At 40.3% G+C, this 19,452-nt stretch overlaps 1 protein-coding gene across 1 annotated transcript in view; it reads right to left on the bottom strand.

Annotated features, from left to right (window-relative positions):
• Positions 1-13,730, bottom strand: part of PAK5 (p21 (RAC1) activated kinase 5) — a gene marked incomplete at both ends in the record, with an annotated part of 94,779 nt that extends 81,049 nt beyond the window's left edge. Inside the window, one exon of the mRNA XM_079718826.1 lies at positions 13,527-13,730. Within this exon, the coding sequence (XP_079574952.1) occupies positions 13,527-13,730 (204 nt within the window). The remainder of the gene's footprint in view (positions 1-13,526) is intronic.
• Positions 13,731-19,452: the final 5,722 nt, after the last annotated feature.

Here is a 19,452-nt window from a genome sequence, read left to right as displayed (position 1 = left end):
GAAAGTTTAGAAAAATTGCCTTCTGGAGTTATGTGGAAAGCAGATGCTGTAAGTGACAAATTTCGTGACATATCTAGAGAAGTTTCCAAGAAAAGCATGGTCAGTGCTTCCTGGTTTCTTCTTTCTGTTTGCAGTAAAATGTAAGAGGAAAGAGATTCATTGAAAGAAGACCTTTTTTTAAAAAAAGGGAACCAGAATCTCATGACTTAAAAAATTCTGAGGCTCTCTACACGGCAAAGGTGAGAAAATGAAGAGATGCACTCAGGAAAGCTTGCTTGAGAATAAAGGCTGAGGGTGGGACCGTACAACCAACTCTCAGTTAAAAATTCAAGAAAGGGACTTCCCTGGTGGTCCACTGGTTAAGACTTCATCTTCTAATGCAGGGGATCCTCACTGTTGGTCAGGAGTTGGGCACAGCTTATTAGCTGGATCCTCTGCTCAGGATCTCACAAGGCAGAGATCAGGGTGTGCAGTGAGCTGCCCTCCCAACTGCTTTCCTATCCAGGGGCTCAAATGAGGAAGAATCACTTCAGAGTCCATCTAGGCTGTTGGCAGAATCCATTGCCTTGTGGCTTTGAGGGAAGAGAGTACTGAGACCAGAAAGGAAGAGAAGCCAAGAAAAGTTGTGTTAGTGAGCAGGTAGCTGCTGTGCAACCGGGTCTCAGTCCCGCTGAGGATGTGACTTTGCAGGACACAGCTCAGAACTGTCCCTGTACGAAGCGAGGAAACTGAGCCATCTATCCACCAACTCCAGTCCCTCCCTGGTTGTCGGCTGCTCCTGGGAGCTAATTCCTGGCAAAATCCAGCCTCCCCATATTTGGCCAAGCATTCCCCAGCACCAGAGGATGCCTTCAGGTAAAGAGACTTGGGTAGCCCTCAGCGGGGACAGGAAATGGTGGCAGGTGGCCTCCGAAGTGGGCTGAGGACTTAAAGGCACAGCACCGGTGCAGCTACTATGGATCCCCGGTTGGGGAGCTAAGATCCCACGTGCCTCGTGGCCAAAAAACCAAAAACAGAAGCAATATTGTAACAAATTCAATAAAGACTTTAAAAATGGTCCACATAAAAAGAACAAAAAAACAAAAAACCCAAGAAAGACCCAAGGTCAGGGTATGCAGTCACATAAAACGTCTTTTGAAGAAATTAAGGGTGTGCCCCACAGACCTTCTCAATCAAACCAGAAAACTTCTAGGAAGCTTAAAGGCACTGCCCCTCAGCCATCTCAGGTGAGGCCGAGGTTCGGGAGGGTTTATCTTAACAATATCTGTGGATGTAGCCGTTGCCTCACGGAGGGGACCACAGTGATAACCACACAAGGTCTATGAAGTTCTCGAGAAACTGTTTCAGTACAAGCACTGCCAACTTGGACACCAAGGCACCGAGATATTATGACAGGAGGCTTTCAGAGCCCCCCTCCCCCAATTCCACAGGCAATAGAAAGCAGGCTGATAAAACTACTTGGCTGCAAACACAGGCTACTTTTCATGGGAAAGAAGGGTAGAACCAGTGCCCTGAGAGCAGGGCCTGAGCCACAGAGGATTATCCCCAAGCTCGAAACCTAACCAGTCAACTCCCAACATTCGCCAGGCTGGATTTCACAGCAGCTTTGGACTGGTGACTGCTTTTTACCTTCCGTTTCTCCTGTTTTGAGCCAGAATGTCTACAGTGATGATCCTATGCCTGCCCCACCATTGTGTGTTGGGAGGGCTGGGGGTTCACAGCTCCCCAGATGGAGGGCAATGGTGCCCCAACAGTTCTGTGCACACCTGACCCCCACTGAACTTGAGGTGATGCTCTAACAAGATGAGATGGGAAACTCGGGCTGGCCTAAATACATTGTGCATGTGGGAGGGACAGTGAGGACCAGAGGGGACAGGCCCTAGGGTGGCTCCTCAATGACTCCGGTCTCCTGGTGCTCATGTCTTTGTGTGATCCCCTCTCCATGAGCCTGGGTAGGACCTGTGCCTTGCTTCTAACCAATAGAACATAGCAGAGGCGGTAGGATGCCACATCCACACTTGTGGGTTATGTTATATAGCAAAGGTCATGGGATGTCACCTGCCCCATGGTTATGTTACATGATATGACAACAGTGATGGGACATCATTTCATGATTATGTTATGACATATACGTAAAACTCCAAGCAGGTAGCTCTTGTTCTCCTGCTGGCTGTGAGGAAGCAAAGTGCCATCAGTTCTCCAAAGCAAGGAGGCGAGTTCTGCCAACATCTTAAATGAGCTTGGAAGTGGATTCTTCCCCAGTCAAGCCTCCGGATGGCAATGAAGTCCAGCTGACCCCTGACCGCAGCCTTGTGAGAGCTTGAGCAGAGAACCCAGACTCCACACTCACAGAAACTGAGATAATAAAGGTGTGTTCTTGTAAGCCATGACGTGTGTGGTAATTTATTATGCAGCAATAGAAAACTAATACAAAGATTCTCAATAGGCAATGGATTGTGTGAGTACAGCAAACTCTTAGATTACTGCCATCTTGGGTACAGCTTTTGCATTGCTATTTTCACCTTATAGGTAATAGTAGTAGCATCCAATCAGTTGGATGGTGATGTGCAGCTTGGAAATGATCAAAGCATTGATAAAGTTCTTTATTACTAGTTTAGAGTTGATGATTTAATGCTTATATTTAAAATTATATGACAAAACGATTAAAAACTATAGGATTTGACAGTGCCCCCCAAGAAGCCTACAGCTGCCATCTTAGTGCCCCAATTTCTTTGAGATGCTAAATAAAAGATAAAATTAAATCTTTCAAGTTTCAAGCATGTGTGGCAGCCACAGGGAGCCACATTCTTTTGCCTTTGGATTTAGAAGGACTATTTTCAGTTAGGTCACCCCTGCCAGGAGAGAAGAGCTGAGGCAAATAAGGCATACCTGAGAACATCATCTCTGTATATAGAATTTCCCAGTTATCAAAGCACAACCATCCTCACTGGAGGAGTTCAGCTGTCAGAAGTTCAGAGCAGGCCACTCAACGGGAAACCAACACGAATCTGGAGCAATGCCTGTGATCTGAGGGCTCGTGTTTGACCTCAGATATGATCGGCTCAGGGAGTAGGGAGGCCACCATGGACAGAAAGGGAGCAGCAGGCATTTGAATGCTTACTCGTTTGCATCTTGGTGCCTGTATTCTGTCACTGTGTGGGATCTGTCCATCTCCTCCCTGGAGCTACAGTCAGAGACCACAGTCACTGCAGGAATGCTGGGCCAGGGATTTTAAGCTGAGAGGAGGCACTCGGAAACAGACCTAAACATCAATTAGTCATAAATTACTTTCCAATACAACTGATGATTGACAATTGCTTTAAAATGGTACATTCTATTTATGTTTACCTTTAGGGCTAGGCAGATACCAAACTCTTGAGAGGAGGTAGCTAAGAGCATTTGTTCATGGGACCTTAGTGGTCCACTTTTTATTGGAAACCTAAGATCTTCCACATTGTAGGATCATGGAATATGAAAGTCTAGCTGTTTTCTACTTGTCCCGTGAGCTGCAGGTGTGAGATACAGTCATTTGTGAGTGTAGAAATGTCATATGGGTGCCAGGATGAGCCAGCTGAGAGCCCAGATGAGGTGTGTGGTTAATATCCTGCTCTCTTCAAAATGGAAGAAAGGGTGAGTAACTGCAGGGGTCACTCTCCTGTGATGATTCCTTCTGCCCTGAAAACATCAGCCTTTGCTTTTTTGGAGTAACAACTAGGCTATATGAGCTTAAGGCTGCTCCAACTGAAAGGAAGTAGCTTAAGTGAAACACTGCAGTAAAAGAAGAAAGATGGTACGTATAAGTTGTGGATGTCAATTTTTACTGTTTTTTTTTTTTTTTTAATTTTGGAGGTGGCTGTGTGTGGGAGGGTGGAATGGAGGTGGGGGGCATGGTGGGCATGGGGCACACCAAATACTAACCCCATTTATACAATGGAAAATGGTTTTCAGAAGTTTCGAGATTTGGTTGGATCATGGAAATGGATCATAGATAATAAATCTGGCTTTGGGTTTGGCCTTATCCACTCCTTTGGGACAAAGCTTACCTTGTCCAAATCTTCCAAATTTAGGCAAGTGAGAGAATTTGGGGTCAGTGTAATGTTTTTCTTCCACAGTCTCTGTGGCAGTGGGAAGGTTGAGAAGGCATATTGAAAATGGAAGAAGAGGTTTCCGAAAGTAATGGGCACCAAGAGAGTTGTGAGAGGCCAAGTCTGTTGTCCTCACTGGTTTAATAGTGCAGAAATATTAGAACTTTAGCAAAGGTTAATCACCTGTCCTCTCAGTGAGCGCTTTGGTTCCAGTCAACTTAACAGACACCACTGTAGGTGTTTTGATGAGAGGTTTTAGAATAGAGGTAACCTGCCCCCAAAGTTTCATTTCATAATTACCTTCTGTTTTTTTTAAAAAAAAAAAAAACAATCTTTATAACATATGTTATTTCTTCTGTAACAGGTCTGTGTTTTTCTTAAACATCTTTGACAGTCATAGCGTCAGAAGGACTCCCCAGATCTCAACTATTCATACCCATTTAATTAACATGCCCCTAAAACCTGCAGGATTGCATATCAAATCAATATCACTGGCATACTTAAAAATTGGATCTGACCTTTAAATGAATCGATTTATTTTGTAATACAACAATTTCTCGATCTGAGACCTGTGTCCTTCACGGATGAGGGTTTAACCAACAGCACCCCCTGACCATGGCTTACAAAGCCCCACACCATCCAGTCCCTCTTTCCCTTGTGTCTGAACACGTCTCCCACTCCCTCTCCCTGCCCACTCTGCTAGAGCCACACAAGCTAACTCCCCACACTTGTTCCCACCCCAGGGTCTTTGAATTCGTTCTTCCTTCCTTCCTCCTGTGAATTTCTACCTTCCTGGGCCTTCTCCTTCTTGGCTCCCTCATCCCCTTCATGGAAAGACAATCCTCAAGGACTACAAATGGCTTCACCCTTAGTTACTTTATAGTATGATATTTTCTTTTCTTCATAACATTTATTGCTACTGTAGCTGTGTTGTTTGCTTATTTAAACGATCACTGTCTATCTTCCCATGAGAATTCCAGCTCCCCAGGACAGAGACCTGGCATTTCCTGTTCACATGGACAACCCCTTCACCTAGCACAATGCCTGGCATGGAGTGAGCCTCCAATAAATATTAGTTGAATGAATGAGTGAAATTAATGTAAAATTTTCTGCATCCTGGGAGTTTTAAAGATACAGATCTCAGAAGTGGCTCTGAGTTAAGAAGTTTTGGCAACCCTAGGTACATAGGAGGACATAAACTCTGAGAAAATAACAGTAACAATACCACCACTACCATCATTACCAACAATGACAACAGAAACAACATTAGGTTCTATTTACTGAGTACCTAAAAGCTTGTCTGAGGTGGTATCTTTTATCTTTTAGGTTTGGTAAGACTTTTGTAACCCTAGAAAGGTTTAAAAATAAGTATTGCTGTATAACCTGAGAAATTACAAAATATATATTAAAATAATGAGGAAAACAAGCAAAACCACAATATCAATATTTTTGTAAGAGGTTAAGTGTTGGTATAACAACATATTTTACAGCCATTATGATGATTATGATGTTTTATGTGTCTTTACTGTTTTTGTTTGCATGCATTTACTTTTTTGCATTTATGGTTGAAGCAGCCAAGAAAACTTGATATATTCCACCTATGATGTTCTTGAAATATTTAGGAGATTTTGACTAATTAATGTTTAAATGTATAATTTGATCAATGGAATTAATTTAATAGTAGGTACTGGTATTTTTCTGAAATATTACTTAATAGATCCATAATTTTATCACATTATTAAACTAAGTACAAATAGTAGAATGTATTCTCCACACACCAAACCTCATTAGACAGTTAGGATATGGCCATTCAAGCTTGCAAGATAAATACCAGCACCCTCATTTTAGAGACAAGGAAACTTCTGTTCAAAGTAGCAGGTAGATGACTCATCTAAAGCTACGTAGTTTGTAGTTGGCATCTTGGACTTAGATGCCAGTGTGCCGACTCCTTGAGCCTTCTCTTCCCATTTCTAAATGCTTAGATGGGTGAACATCAGGGCATTGAATTTCATGCTGTAAGAAAGATGTTTCCACACTCAACATTATACTTTAGTGGAAACAGATCTTAAAGAAGGGGTATATCAAACCACATGGACTTAAGAGGGTAAGAAAATCACGGGGGATCCACGAGCTTTAAGAGGGGACCCAGTGGACAATATTGGGATGAAAATAAAAGGACAGAAGCCACTCAGCCCAGCTGAAGGTCAATGTGAGGCTCTCATGTTACAAGTCATGAAACAGGGATGGGAGCCAGAAAAGTCACGATGAGGCAGCTCTCGGAATTGCTGGAAGTTTCATTCAGTTAAAAGCCTGACAAATATCTGATACATAGTTTGAACTCCTCGATGACAACTCTCAGAAGGTGGAGGTGACCCTAAAAGAAATAGTCCCTCTAGACTGAATGCTGACCAATGAGAAGAAGCACATCAGTGATGCGGAAATGAGAAGAAACCTTGTGAGAAATTGTTACCTCGGGTCAAGGGGAGATCATGCCAGGAAATGTCAGAGAGTTGCCCTGTATTTTAGGAAGGCAATTTTCAAAAACATTCTAGGAGAGTGTGAATCCCATGGAGATAGGGCTAAGAAGGGTGATGTGGCTCTGGAAACCTAAATCCTGAATGCAAAGTTGTGAATCACAAAAAGGGAGAAAAGATAGAGAATTACAGAGTAATTAAGATGGGTTCATTCTTCAATAAGACACTTCAACATAAACTATGACATGGGAGAAAAGAAAACAATGGTACAAGTCTTCAAGAATGGGGAGGCTGGACCTGAGGATTTACCTCTCCTGATTTTACTTGTTTGTGTGATTAGAGTGGTTTTCAATGCAATGGTCAGGAGCAGATGAGAATGAGGGAAGCTCAGCTTCGGAAGATTATGAACTACCAGAGACCACGGAGAGGATACAGACCCAGGCAGAGCCAGTGTGTTTTGCTAGACTCTGTGACTCTTCAAACTTGAAAGGATAAAAAGAAGATTGTTAGAAAGGATTTGAAGGCCACATTAGAAAAGGGGATGGTAAGGATGGGGGCATTTTACTTTATTATTTTTAAAATAATTAATTGAATTAATTTATTTATTTATTAATAAACAAAAAAGTTTACTTTTTACATATTTCAAGATAAAATCTGAACTTCAAAAATTATCAATAAAAAATCTTAAAACTTCAGCTATTATTTTTAATCCAAAGAGTTTTTATGTAGGTTGAAGTTATTTTAAAATCAGCTCCCAAACCTTGCATACAGATGCAGAATGTCTATTTCTAGGAAGAGTTCTTTTTTTCTTTCTTAACATCTTTATTGGAGTATAGTTGCTTTACAATGCTGTGTTAGTTGCAAGTGTGCAGCAAAGCGATTCAGTTATACATACAGATATATATTCTTTTTCAGATTCTTTTCCCTTTATAGGTTATTACAAAATATTGAGTATAGTTGCCTGTGCTATACAGTAGGTCCTTGTTGTTTATTTTGTAAACAGTAATGTGTATATGTTAATCCCAAACTCCTAATTTATCCCTACCCCTCCTTTCCCCTTTGGTAACCACAAGTTTATTTTCTAGGTCTGTGGGTCTATTTCTGCTTTGTAAATAAGTTCACTTCTATCATTTTTTTAGATTCCATATATAACTGATGTCATATGATATTTGCCTTTCTCTGTCTGACTTGCTTCACTTAGTATGATAATCTCTAGGTCCATCTATGTTGCTGAAAATGGCATTATTTCATTCTTTTTATGGCTGAGTAGTATTCCATTATATCTATGTACCATATCTTCTTCACCCATTAATCTGTTGATGGACATTTAGGTTCTTTCCATGTCTTGGCTATTGTAAATAGTGCTGCAATGAACACTGGGGTGCATGTATCTTTTTGAATTATGGTTTTCTCTGGATATATGCCCAGAAGTAGGATTATTATGGTAGCTCTATTTTTAGTTTTTTAAGGAATCTACATATTGGCTGTATTAATTTACATTCCCACCAACAGTGTAGGACAGTTCCTTTTTCTAGGACGGAGGCATTTTAAATGACTTCAAAACCAGAGAAGTCATGTTCTTGGAGAAATTATATTCTATGACACTAAAAGGGATGGAATATTGCATTCAATAATCTGTGAGATGGCTGTTTATCCCAGAAGATTACTAGCCAACTGGAGAAAACTACTCTCTATTTTCAATTAAACCACAGCAACAAAAAGAATAAGAGGAAAAGAAAACACCAAAAAACCCTGGGTAGTATGTGAGGAGCAAGTTGTAGAAGCCACAGATAATCAAATTTGGTGTCAGCCCTAAAACAATGGTTCTCCAACTTTTTGGTCTCAAGAACCTCTTATAATTATTGAGGACCACAAAAGACTTTGGTTTATGTTTTATCTATCAATATTTACTACATTTGAAACAAACTGAGAAACACAAGAATACAAAGCACAAGATCCATTAGGTACCAGACCAATGACATTAACACACGCCATGTAGATTTTAGGACACTCTACTGTACACTTGGGAGAGAATGAGAATGAAAATGGTAAATGATGCTTTAGTATTATAATGAAAATAGTTTTTATCTTCCACTCCCTGAGACAGTCTGAGGAAACCTCAGGGGTTCTGGACCAAACTTGGAGAACTGCTGCAAAAAAATGTTTCACCATGTGCCCAAGGGGACAAGAACAAAGATATTCATGACAATATTATTTATAAATAGCAAATATTTGGCAATATCCCTTAACTGAGAAACGGAGAAGCTGTAAACAGTTACAATTTTTAAATAAATTCATATTGATGTGCAGAAAATGAGTTTATCTTAAAACAATGTTAAGTAAAAAGCAAGTTAGAGCATATTATATACAGTATGGCATCATTTAATAAAATTGAAATATGCCAAATAACACTATTATTTCTATGGTTTTACTTGAAAATGAAAAACATATCTGAAGCAATATTAAGATATGCTATTTGTTCACTTTAAAGAGAAGCTATAAAGACTTTTTTAAACGGCCATTTATTCTTTTATATTATTTAATTTTTTTTTTCTTTTTTTGTGGTATGCGGGCCCCTCACTGTTGTGGCCTCTCCCGTTGCGGAGCACAGGCTCCGGACGTGCAGGCTCAGCAGCCATGGCTCATGGGCCCAGCCGCTCCGCGGCATGTGGGATCTTCCCGGACTGGGGCACGAACCTGTGTCCCCTTCATCGGCAGGTGGACTCTCAACCACTGCACCACCAGGGAAGCCCTATTCTTGTTTTTAATTTATGTTTTTAATTAATTTATTTATTTATTTTTGGCAGGGGCTACTCTTCGTTGCGGTGCAAGGGCTTCTCATTGCAGTGGCTCCTCTTGTTGTGGAGCATGGGCTCTAGGCATGCGGGCTTCAGTATTTGTGGCACGCAGGCTCAGTAGCTGTGGCTTGCAGGCTCTAGAGCGCAGACTCAGCAGTTGTGGCTCGCGAGCTCTAGAGCACTGGCTCAGTAGTTGTGGAGCATGGGCTTAGTTGTCCTACGGCATGTGAGATCTTCCCAGACCAGGGCTCGAACCAGTGTCCTCTCCATTGGCAGGCAGATTCTTAACCACTGTGCCACCAGGGAAGCCCCCATTTATTCTATTTTTATTTTTTATTGGAGTATAGTTGATTTACAATGTTGTGATATAAAGGCTTTTTAACATTATCCTCTTTATATTTTTTTAGCATTTTTAAATGATTTCTAGGCTGTTACAAAGGGTGATCACTAAGCTCAAGCTTCAGTCCACCTAAAACAGTGGTTCTTAAAGTTGTCCTCCACCCATTAGTAGCGCCACCACCATCTGAGAGCATGTTAGATGTGTAAACCATGGGGCACACCCAGAACTACTGAAGCAGAATCTCTAGGGTGGGGCCCAGGAATCTTGGTTTTAATAAGCTCCTCAGGAGATTCTGCTGAAAGCCCAAGTTTGAGAACCACTGGGCAAGAACAAACATGACCATTCAACCTGTTCTTTATGTAAATGTATCTAATTCAGCAGGAAGTTTGGTAATATTGCTTATGACATTCTTGTGGACAAAATGATGTTACATATAGAAAGGAGTTTCTCAAAGATATTTGCCAAATGTTTTATGTTTTAAAAAGCACTCCCCACCCCACCCTCACCTTGCCTACACACCTTTGGCTTGGGTACCTGAAGTTTAACATTTGACACAAATCAGAGCTAACCTGTGGCTCCTGGTTTCTGAGATTTTGGAAATGTTGGCCAGTGTAAACATGTATTGATACATTATGTGGATAAATTCTTTTGTAATTAGTTAAATCAAGGTTTTCAAAGCATGGTCCCCAGACCAGCAGCAACAGCATCATCTGGAAACTTAATAGAAGTGCAAATTCTTAGGCTCCATCCCATCCCTGTTCAATCAGAGACTGGAAATGGGCCCAGCAATCTGTGTTTATCAAGGCTTCCAGGTGATTCTGTTGGACTATAGTTTGAGAGACACTGACCTAAATGATTCTACATGGAAGAGCATGTCCTGGTGATTGTGACATGTACATTAAAGAGGTTTGAACAGGAACAGCTCTTTAACCAATCAGAGAAGAGAGTATTGGTTGCAATGTTGAATTTCCATTCAGAACCAGCTGGCCTGAAGCTTACTGACCAACGCTGAAGGACCAGCACTTTGCCACCACCTAAGGCATTGTACACCTATTCCAGTACTGCTTTTATGTCATGATCTTTTTTCTCATTTTCCTTTGTCTGCTTCAAAGGACAAATTGACCAAATTAGAATTGTCAGTTCTACTTAACTTAAAAAACTTTGCCAAAATGGCTTTAAATCTGCACAACTCTACCTGTTCATCCCTTTCTATCAATTCATTCATGGCTTCGTATTTCAAAGACTGTTCCAACTTTTGCAATATATACTGCATGGTTTATAATTTGTCCTTCTCAAGTCACTTGCAAGATTTCTACAGAGAAGACATTTCCAAAGAGTGAGATCAACCAAACCTCATGGCATACTTTGGCCCCTGCAACCTTTTATTTTCGTTGTTCCAAGAGGCTGGTAGAGTCAGTAGGATTCTCTTGGACCCCGATTCAATATGTGCTGACAGCACCAACTGCATTCATGGGATTTAGAGAAAGAGAGGCTCCATCTAAAGGAGTTTGGTGAGAGTATGAAATATGGATTTCTTGGGGGTCCTTCAGTTAGAAAGTATTTAATTAGCTCCACTCTTTCTGGGGAAAATTCAACCTAGCTGACTCCTGTTTTGTCACTCCTTGTCTGTTTTTATTTTTTTTCTCGCAGGTAAAAATGTGCCTGAAATGTGCAGAAATCCAGGACTGGATGCATAATCGAGATGTATTTTCCAGTCATCTTTCTGTTAGCATTTAAGTGTCTAAAACAAACATTCACATTTAATACAGACTGGATACTCACACATTTGGCATCAGGGCTAGGAAGCCCATGACGTGAGTGAGAGAATCACTGGGCTCAGAAGCTCAGCAGTTAGGAAATCTTGCTCCAATCAGTGAGGCTCATAAGTTAAGTCTCAGAGGATAATGAGCCAGTCCATCCATGAGATAGAAGAAATGAGTTAGAAGGTTCTCTTAAGTCCTACATCCACTGACCTTGGTGGATTATCACTGAGATGGGAGATTCCTACTTCACTGCCAGCCAGGACCTTCTAGGACCTGAACAAGTGAAAAACCATAGAGAAATAAATGGTACTCTGTCCTGACCCTGTAATAACCACACTCCCTGATAAGAAAGCACATTGTGGGCCTTTAACTACTTTCTTCCAGAATGTTCCTCATCAAATGATTATACTCAAGGGTAAAAAAATAGCTCTTGTTTCATTTGGGCAGTTTTCCTTTGCCATGTTGATCAATAGCAGATAACTTTTCTGGGCACACTGTGTCTTCTGTTTTCTGGGTTTTATAAAAACTTGGAATATGTGAAAAATAATGAAACTAAAAAAGTAAATTCTTTTCAATCTCAACTTTTTAGATAAGGTCCAGCCTATTATTTAGTCATTAGTGAGGCATTAGTCTCTATTTCGGAAGAAAATCATGTTCAGTAGTAAGATACTGCCTAATATTAACCAGTTGAGTTGGTTAATTGGTCAGTTTCTATTAAATATCAATCAATACCTGCTTAGAATAAGAAGTTCCTTTTTGTCCCTAAAGTTTTATCTTCTCAAATATCTATCTCCTTAGTATTTTACATTTTAGCTGGCTTGAAAACTTTCAAAATCTTATCAGAACATCAAATTCACAAGATGCAGGATTAGAACACTCTGTATCGATCTTTGAGCAGAAGAGACCCACATATTCAATACTAGAATAGAATGACCAAGACCATGAATAAATGATGGGATCACAATTACAACTTACTCAGCTCAGGTGGTCTCTCATAAGAATTTCTTGTAATTTACCAGATAGGTTCCTTCTTTACTCCCTTTAAAAATGCATCCACTGTTGTTTTATGTATCATTTAAACTCAGTGTATTCAATATGAGTGTTAATACAGAATAAGGTGTTTTATGTAGCTCAGATGCCTACTAATATAAATCTAATCTATTGGATAACATGATGTAGCTCAGATGCCTACTAATATAAATCTAATCTATTGGATAACATGATGATAAGCTTCAATGATGTTTAACTCCCATAAGGAGCTTTTGGGAAATGACTCAGGGAATTCTTCTCATTCTGAGTGCAGAAGGAAACTGCAAAGGCTGGACTTTCTTTGTAGTCTCTTGACATATCTGAAATGTATTGGGTCTGAGTTCCACTTTAATGCAATTATTTTGATGAACATTCCTTTTAAAAATCTACTAGCCATTTTTTAAGGTAAATTATAGCCTATTTTAGGACTCAAATGCTTCATCTTTTATTTGAAATAGCTCTTAGACTATTAAGACTATATACATATAACTTATATTTATATATACTTATAAATATATATTTGATTTTATATATAAAGTATATACACATATGCATGTATGTGTGTACACATATGTAAATCATTTATTATTGTTAAAAACAGTTATTACTATTTATATAAAAGTTTAGACATTCTGAGGGCAAATGCAAAACGGCACAAAGCTGCCTAACATAATGTCTACTCGGAGGTTATTGTCAATATTTACCAGTGTGGGTGGATAATATTCTTTAGTAAAAAGAACAAACACCATTAAAAGTAGAAATAAAAATTTCCTATTTTGTGACTATATTGTATGAGTCTGATTAAAAAAAAAAAAACTCCCATCTGAAAGCTGAGCTTCCTTTTTATGTGTTGCAATTTACATGAAAATTAAGTGGTGAACATTATACTCATTGAAGATGATTGTGGATAATCTGTGGATATTTAAAAACAAATACATGATTTACACATTTGATAGCTCGCCCGTAAAGATGGTGCAGTGCATCAAATGAGAGAGCATGCTTTTTAAGCCAACTTAAAGACAGAATCCTCGCCATACCTTCATGGGCGCCAGCTGGATGGGAGTGATGCACGAAGGGTCTACCATGGGCTTCGGCCTGTTGGCCGTGTCTGCTAACAGGCTGTGCCACTGCTGGGGAAGGCCGGTAAATTTCTGTTCTTGTGGATCAAACCCAGTATGAACCCTGTGTTCAAAGTTGGATGGGCCAGATATTTCAATCTTTTTCTTTTTCTTTCCAAACATGGTGGAAAACCTGAGAAATGCAAACAGAAACAGGGAGCAGTTTATATGTCGCCAGCAGAAGACCATAGGAAAATTAGTAATTCATTCAGAGTTCTATCTTTTCAATTCTTCCTCTAGATAGCAGCAGCAAAAGATAGAATTTGTATTTTTAGGGTGTGTAGATTTGATAACTTCATTCAAAACGTTTTGTTCTCTCCTTGCACTTGCCATATATAGTTTCCTGACCCACAGAGTTTGGATTTGGCCATGTGACTCTCTTTGACTAATGGACTGTGCGTGGAAGAGAACGTCCTTCACTTCAGGGTGGAGGTTTCTGAAGGTATTGTATGTTTCCACTTCCCTCTTATGCTCCTGCTACTTGGCATGAAGATCCCTCTAGTGGGCAGCACACCCTCAGCCAAGATTCTGGAAGGAGAGATGCATGAAGCAGACACAAATCTGACCTCCAGTTTGGAGCCAAGCCCACCTGAGCCACAGCTGAGTTAGAAGTATGATATAAATGTCTGTCATGAAGCCACTAAGATTGTGTACTTGTTTGTTACATGATATCACCAAAGCAAAAGCTGACTAGCACACAGGGAGAAGCATCTCAAAGTGTGGTGTGCACTTAAAATCTAAAACATTTGTGTGGAAAAATATGCGTAAATATGAAAAATGGAGTCAATAATTCTATTTGCCACATAAAGTTATTATCAGGATTAAACAAGTAAACATTTGTAAAACACCTTGTAAAGTACCTGGCACAAAGTCAGTGCTGCAAGTATTAAAAATACCTCTGGATGAATATACCAGAAACTTGACTGGCTTTGCCTGCAGAGAAGGGAGCCAGGGGGACAAGGCAGGGAGGAAGAGCCACTTTTCACGGAATATTTAGAATTTTGTACAATGTATTTTACTTATTTGAAACAATGTAGTTTACCTAGGTAAAACACCCTGTGACAGGGATACCTCTAGAAAATAATGTAAAATAGTTACTTTATGCTTTACGTTTATTGAAAACACGTAAGGTAACCTGGGTTTGAATCCCACTTCTTCACCATAATCTTGGGTAACTGATTTTCTCATTCTGAATTTTCTGTGAACATGACAATCATGATCATTTGGGGAATCCTGACACCCCTGTTGCAGGTTTTATAAAAGATGGTGCTTTGACTTCAAGGTTGCTTTGTTGGGAAAGCCTTATCTCAGCCCTCAGACTTGAGTAGGTGGGTTCTATATACACTTGTACAGCTCTGTACATAGTTTTCACTGCACTTATCCACTTGCTATCAATTAATTGGGTGTAACGGTATGCCCAGTGTCTGTCTTTCCTTCTAGAATATAAGATCCATGAGAGTAGGGATGCTGCCTCCTTGTTTATTATTGTTTGCCAGCACCTGGCATATGGTAGGTCTCAAGAAATATTTGCTGACAGACTAAAATCACCCAGAGCAAAACATTCAGGGAAGAGCACCTGGGGTCAGAACTCCATAGATGTTAACATCTTCTTTTCCTCTTTCCCTCCTTCCTCTATCCCTCCCTCCCCTTCATCCTCCTGTTTTCTCTTTTAACCATTTATCCCTGCTTGGCCAGCAAGGGCTTCCTCCTAGTTTTCTAAAGCCCCTAGTCCATCCTCTAGTGATGCTAGCCTGGGCTGCTATAACAAAACACCAGAGACCAAGAGGTTTACAAACAACATAAATTTATTTCTCACAGTTCTGGAGGCTGGAAGTCCAAGATCAAGGTGCTGGCAGATTCTGTGCCTGGTGAGCACCTGCTTTCTGGATGGCTGCCTTTTTGCTGTAACTTCACATGTTGGAAGGGACAAGGGAGCTCTTTCTGGTCTCTTCTTATAAGGGCACTAATCCCATTCATGGGGTTGCACCTTCATGAACTGATCATCTCCCAAAGGCCCCACTTCCTATTGCCATCACCTTGGGGATTAGTATTTCAACATATGAATTTTGGAGGGACACATTCAGACCACAGCACTGCAGATATATTCTCCTGACAGGGATGAGACTCTTCACAGCATTAACTCCCCAGAATTTATTAAAACCCATTTTCCCATCCATCCTGGTTGTTATTTCAGACTAATTTAGAAAACTCACATAAGGTGATAATGAAAAACTAATGAAGGATGATAAGGGGTCAAAACTACCTTGATGTGTGTTATCTCTCTTGGGAAAACATAATTATAATTTTTTAAAAATTATTTAAGTACCTTACTATAGTTAGGTTAATAAGTATGTCAATTGATTTTAAACACTTGAGAACATCTCAGCCAGAATATAAAGAAGTAAAGAAGCCCAGCCATAGTAGACCATCACAGGAAAGGTCCCTGGTGTTTCATGCCTCCCTTGGGTGGGTGTCTCCCGCACTGACTCTGGACCAGGATATGTAATCTACAAAGGGACAGTAGAAACCCTGACACAAGCACGAAATGTGCTTGCCCACTGGGGCTTGCCTCCACGCTGCTCTTGGAACCGGCAGCCAGCATGAGAACAAGTCCAGGCCATCTTGTTAGGGAATGACAGATCATGCAGCCCAGTCACTCATCAGGCTAGGCAACAACCAGCCGTGGAAACGGAGCTGCCTAGCTGACCAGCAGCTGTCCACTAGCGAGCCCAGTCAAAGCCAGCAGAAAAAAACCCAGCTGAGCTGGACCCAAAGTGCCAACCTGTAGAATCAGGACACAAATAAAATGGCTATTGCTTTAAGCCATTATATTTTGGAGTAGATTGTTGCACAGAAAAAGCTAACTGATGATCATCCCATACCTTGCATCTTCAGATGCCCATCATTTTTCTCTATTTTAGCTACTTCAAAGTCTCAAGTAACAATGCCCAATCTGGGTAACTATATTAAATGTTATATAATTGTGTCCACTCAGAGGAGTCTTCATTGTGATCTTGTCGTCTGGTTTGTCAAGGGCCTAGAAGGTTTTCAGTGGACAGGAAATTATGCCAAATAAGTAAGTGACTCTATACACCATATCTCAGTATTATTTTGTGAAAATAAAAAATATTTGAGGGACTTCCCTGGTGGTCCAGTGGTGAAGACTCTGTGCTTCCATTGCAGGGGGTGCAGGTTCAATCCCTGGTTGGGGAACTAAGATCCCACATGCAGTGCAGAGCAGCCAAAAAATTTTTTTAAAAAAATATAATCTAGTCATGCATTGGCTGAGTCCACTTGACATTTTAATAAACTTTATGGTCAATTTTTTAAAACAAGGGGGCAATTGTTTTAAAAAAATCATTTGAGAAGAGTTCTTTTGCATGTATTCATACCTGAATAAGCACTGAGAATGTTGGATCAAATATTTTTAGAACCAGAATAGAAATGTCTTACTATTCCCTTCCTGACTGTGAATTTCTCAGTGGTTGCTATGCCATTCAAGTGATAATATAAAAAAAAAATCAATGAACTAATACCATTCTTGTTTTAAAATAAGACAGTTGTGGAGAGGAAACCCACAGCTGAATTAATTTGCCTACATTTCCTTGTGTGATACTATACAACTGTAATTTAAATGGTAATATATATACAGTTCCAGCTGTCTAATAAGTTTGAGTTTAAAAAGGAAGCAACTTAAAAAGAAAATGAAGAAGCTCTAAATCCTAAAGTCATGTTCCTGTGAAGCTCACACTTGACAAAAAGCAGAGGGGGAATCTCCATGATGTATAGTGATGTTCCATGAGTAACGGCCATTCCTCTGACAGCAATGAGGAATCTCACACTCAAGTGAAAGACACATGGTAGGGAACCCTCCTCAAATCCAGACGTGCTTGGTAAATGGTTTCTTCTCTTTGATGAGCCCACGCTTAGTCTGTAACTGGCAAAGAGCTAAATGTTCAAGGTGCTTGATCCCACTTAAAACTCACAATAACCCTATGGCGGTGGTCCCCAAGACCACCCCTAGGTTTGATTTGTTAGGAGAACTCACAGGACTCAGCATAGAGTTATACTCACGGCTGTGATTTATTACAGAAAAAGGATACAAAGCAAAATCAGCAAAGGGAAAAGGCACAAGGGCCAAGTCTAGAGGGACCCAGGCGTAAGCTTCCAGGGGTCCTCTCCCAGCGGATTCACACAGGATGTGACTAATTCTTCTAGCACTAAATTGTGACAACATATGTGAAATGTTGTCTACCACGGAAGCTTGTGAAAGTCTCAGTCCCTGAGGATTTTATTCGGTACATATCACATAGACACCTCTGCCTGGTCTGTGCCAAAACTTCAGATTCCAGAAGGAAACATGGGTTCAGCTTAGACCTTTTTTTTTTTTTTTTTTTTTTTTTTTTTTGCAGTACGCGGGCCTCTCACTGCTGTGGCCTCTCCGGTTGCGGAGCACAGGCTCCAGATGCGCAGGCTCAGTGGCCATGGCTCACGGGCCCAGCCGCTCCACGGCATGTGGGATCTTCCCGGACCGGGACACGAACCCATGTCCCCTGCATCGGCAGGCGGACTCTCAACCACTGCACCACCAGGGAAACCCTAGACTATATTGTTTGAATGAACAGTTTAGTCACAGTGAGCCATTTTTACCAGGGAACAGTGGGAACCCTCCTAAAATCCAAGTTCCCAGATGCCAGCCAAGGGCCAAACTTGCAAATAGGTTTCTCTAAGAAACGCAGCCTCAGGCCTGCTATGTTAACTCCTTTGGCACAAGAGGTGTTATTATCATACCTACATTTTACAGAAGGAAAAACAGAAGCTCAGAGGTAATAAACTGGCAAAGCTGGAGACTCAGGATCTCAAAGTATGTAATTTCAATCACTGGGCAGATTGTATGATAATGCTAAATTCTATCTACCATAACAGAAGATAAAAGGATGGAGATACCTAGTATTGATAAAACTGCATACACGTATTTTTGGTTAGAGGTAAAAAACTGAAAAAGAAAATTGCCAAAAACCGAAGGAATGTCATGGTGGTCTCTGGGGAAACAGAACTTGGAGCTATCATAGGGTGAATCAGGAAACCATTGGATTTTTAAACTTTTTTGGTAAACTATGTGTGGTATATTTATTTTCTACAATATTTTTAAATGAACTCAAAAGAAACACTTGTTAACGGGGAGTTCCCTGGTGGCCTACTGGTTAGGATTTTAGGCTTTCACTGTCATGGCCTGGGTTCAATTCCTGGTTGGGGAACTGAGATCCTGGAAGCCACACAGTGCTGCCAACAACAACAAAAGCAGATTAAAAAAAAACTTGTTAAAGTTAGCATGTATCAGAATATACTGAAATAAAACTTAAAACATTCATCCTTTGGGTTAACATTCAGAAGAAAATATTGATTTACATGAACCTAATCCTTTGGTAGCCATATCCACTGAAAGTGGCATGTAGCTTAGGAAAGAAATATTTCCTTTGATCATTGAATTGCACATTTACAACTGGATGAGCAGGTAGAGACATTTCAAGAAACCACATATAACAGATAGACATAAACTAAAGTCCCTTATTTCTAGCCTCTATAAAATGTCTCTTAGCTCATAGGTCCTCAGCTTATGAAATAAGCATTGTACTAGTCAGAGTTCTCCTGAGAAACAGAACCAATAGGATTTATACATTATAGATGTATATAAGAGGGAATTTATTATAGGAATTGGCTAATGTGGTTATGTTGGCCAAGATGTCCCATGATCTGCTGTCTGCAAGCTGGTGAACCAGGAAAGCTATCGGTGTAATTCAGTCCATGTCCATAGCCTGGAGAATCAGGAGCTGGTCCCAGTCTG

The sequence above is a fragment of the Hyperoodon ampullatus genome (assembly GCF_949752795.1).
Source record: "Hyperoodon ampullatus genome assembly, chromosome: 14".
Classification (NCBI taxonomy): Eukaryota; Metazoa; Chordata; class Mammalia; order Artiodactyla; family Ziphiidae; genus Hyperoodon; species Hyperoodon ampullatus.
The sequence above is the reverse complement of the archived record's forward strand: the minus strand, read 5'-3'. Positions and strand labels throughout refer to the sequence as shown.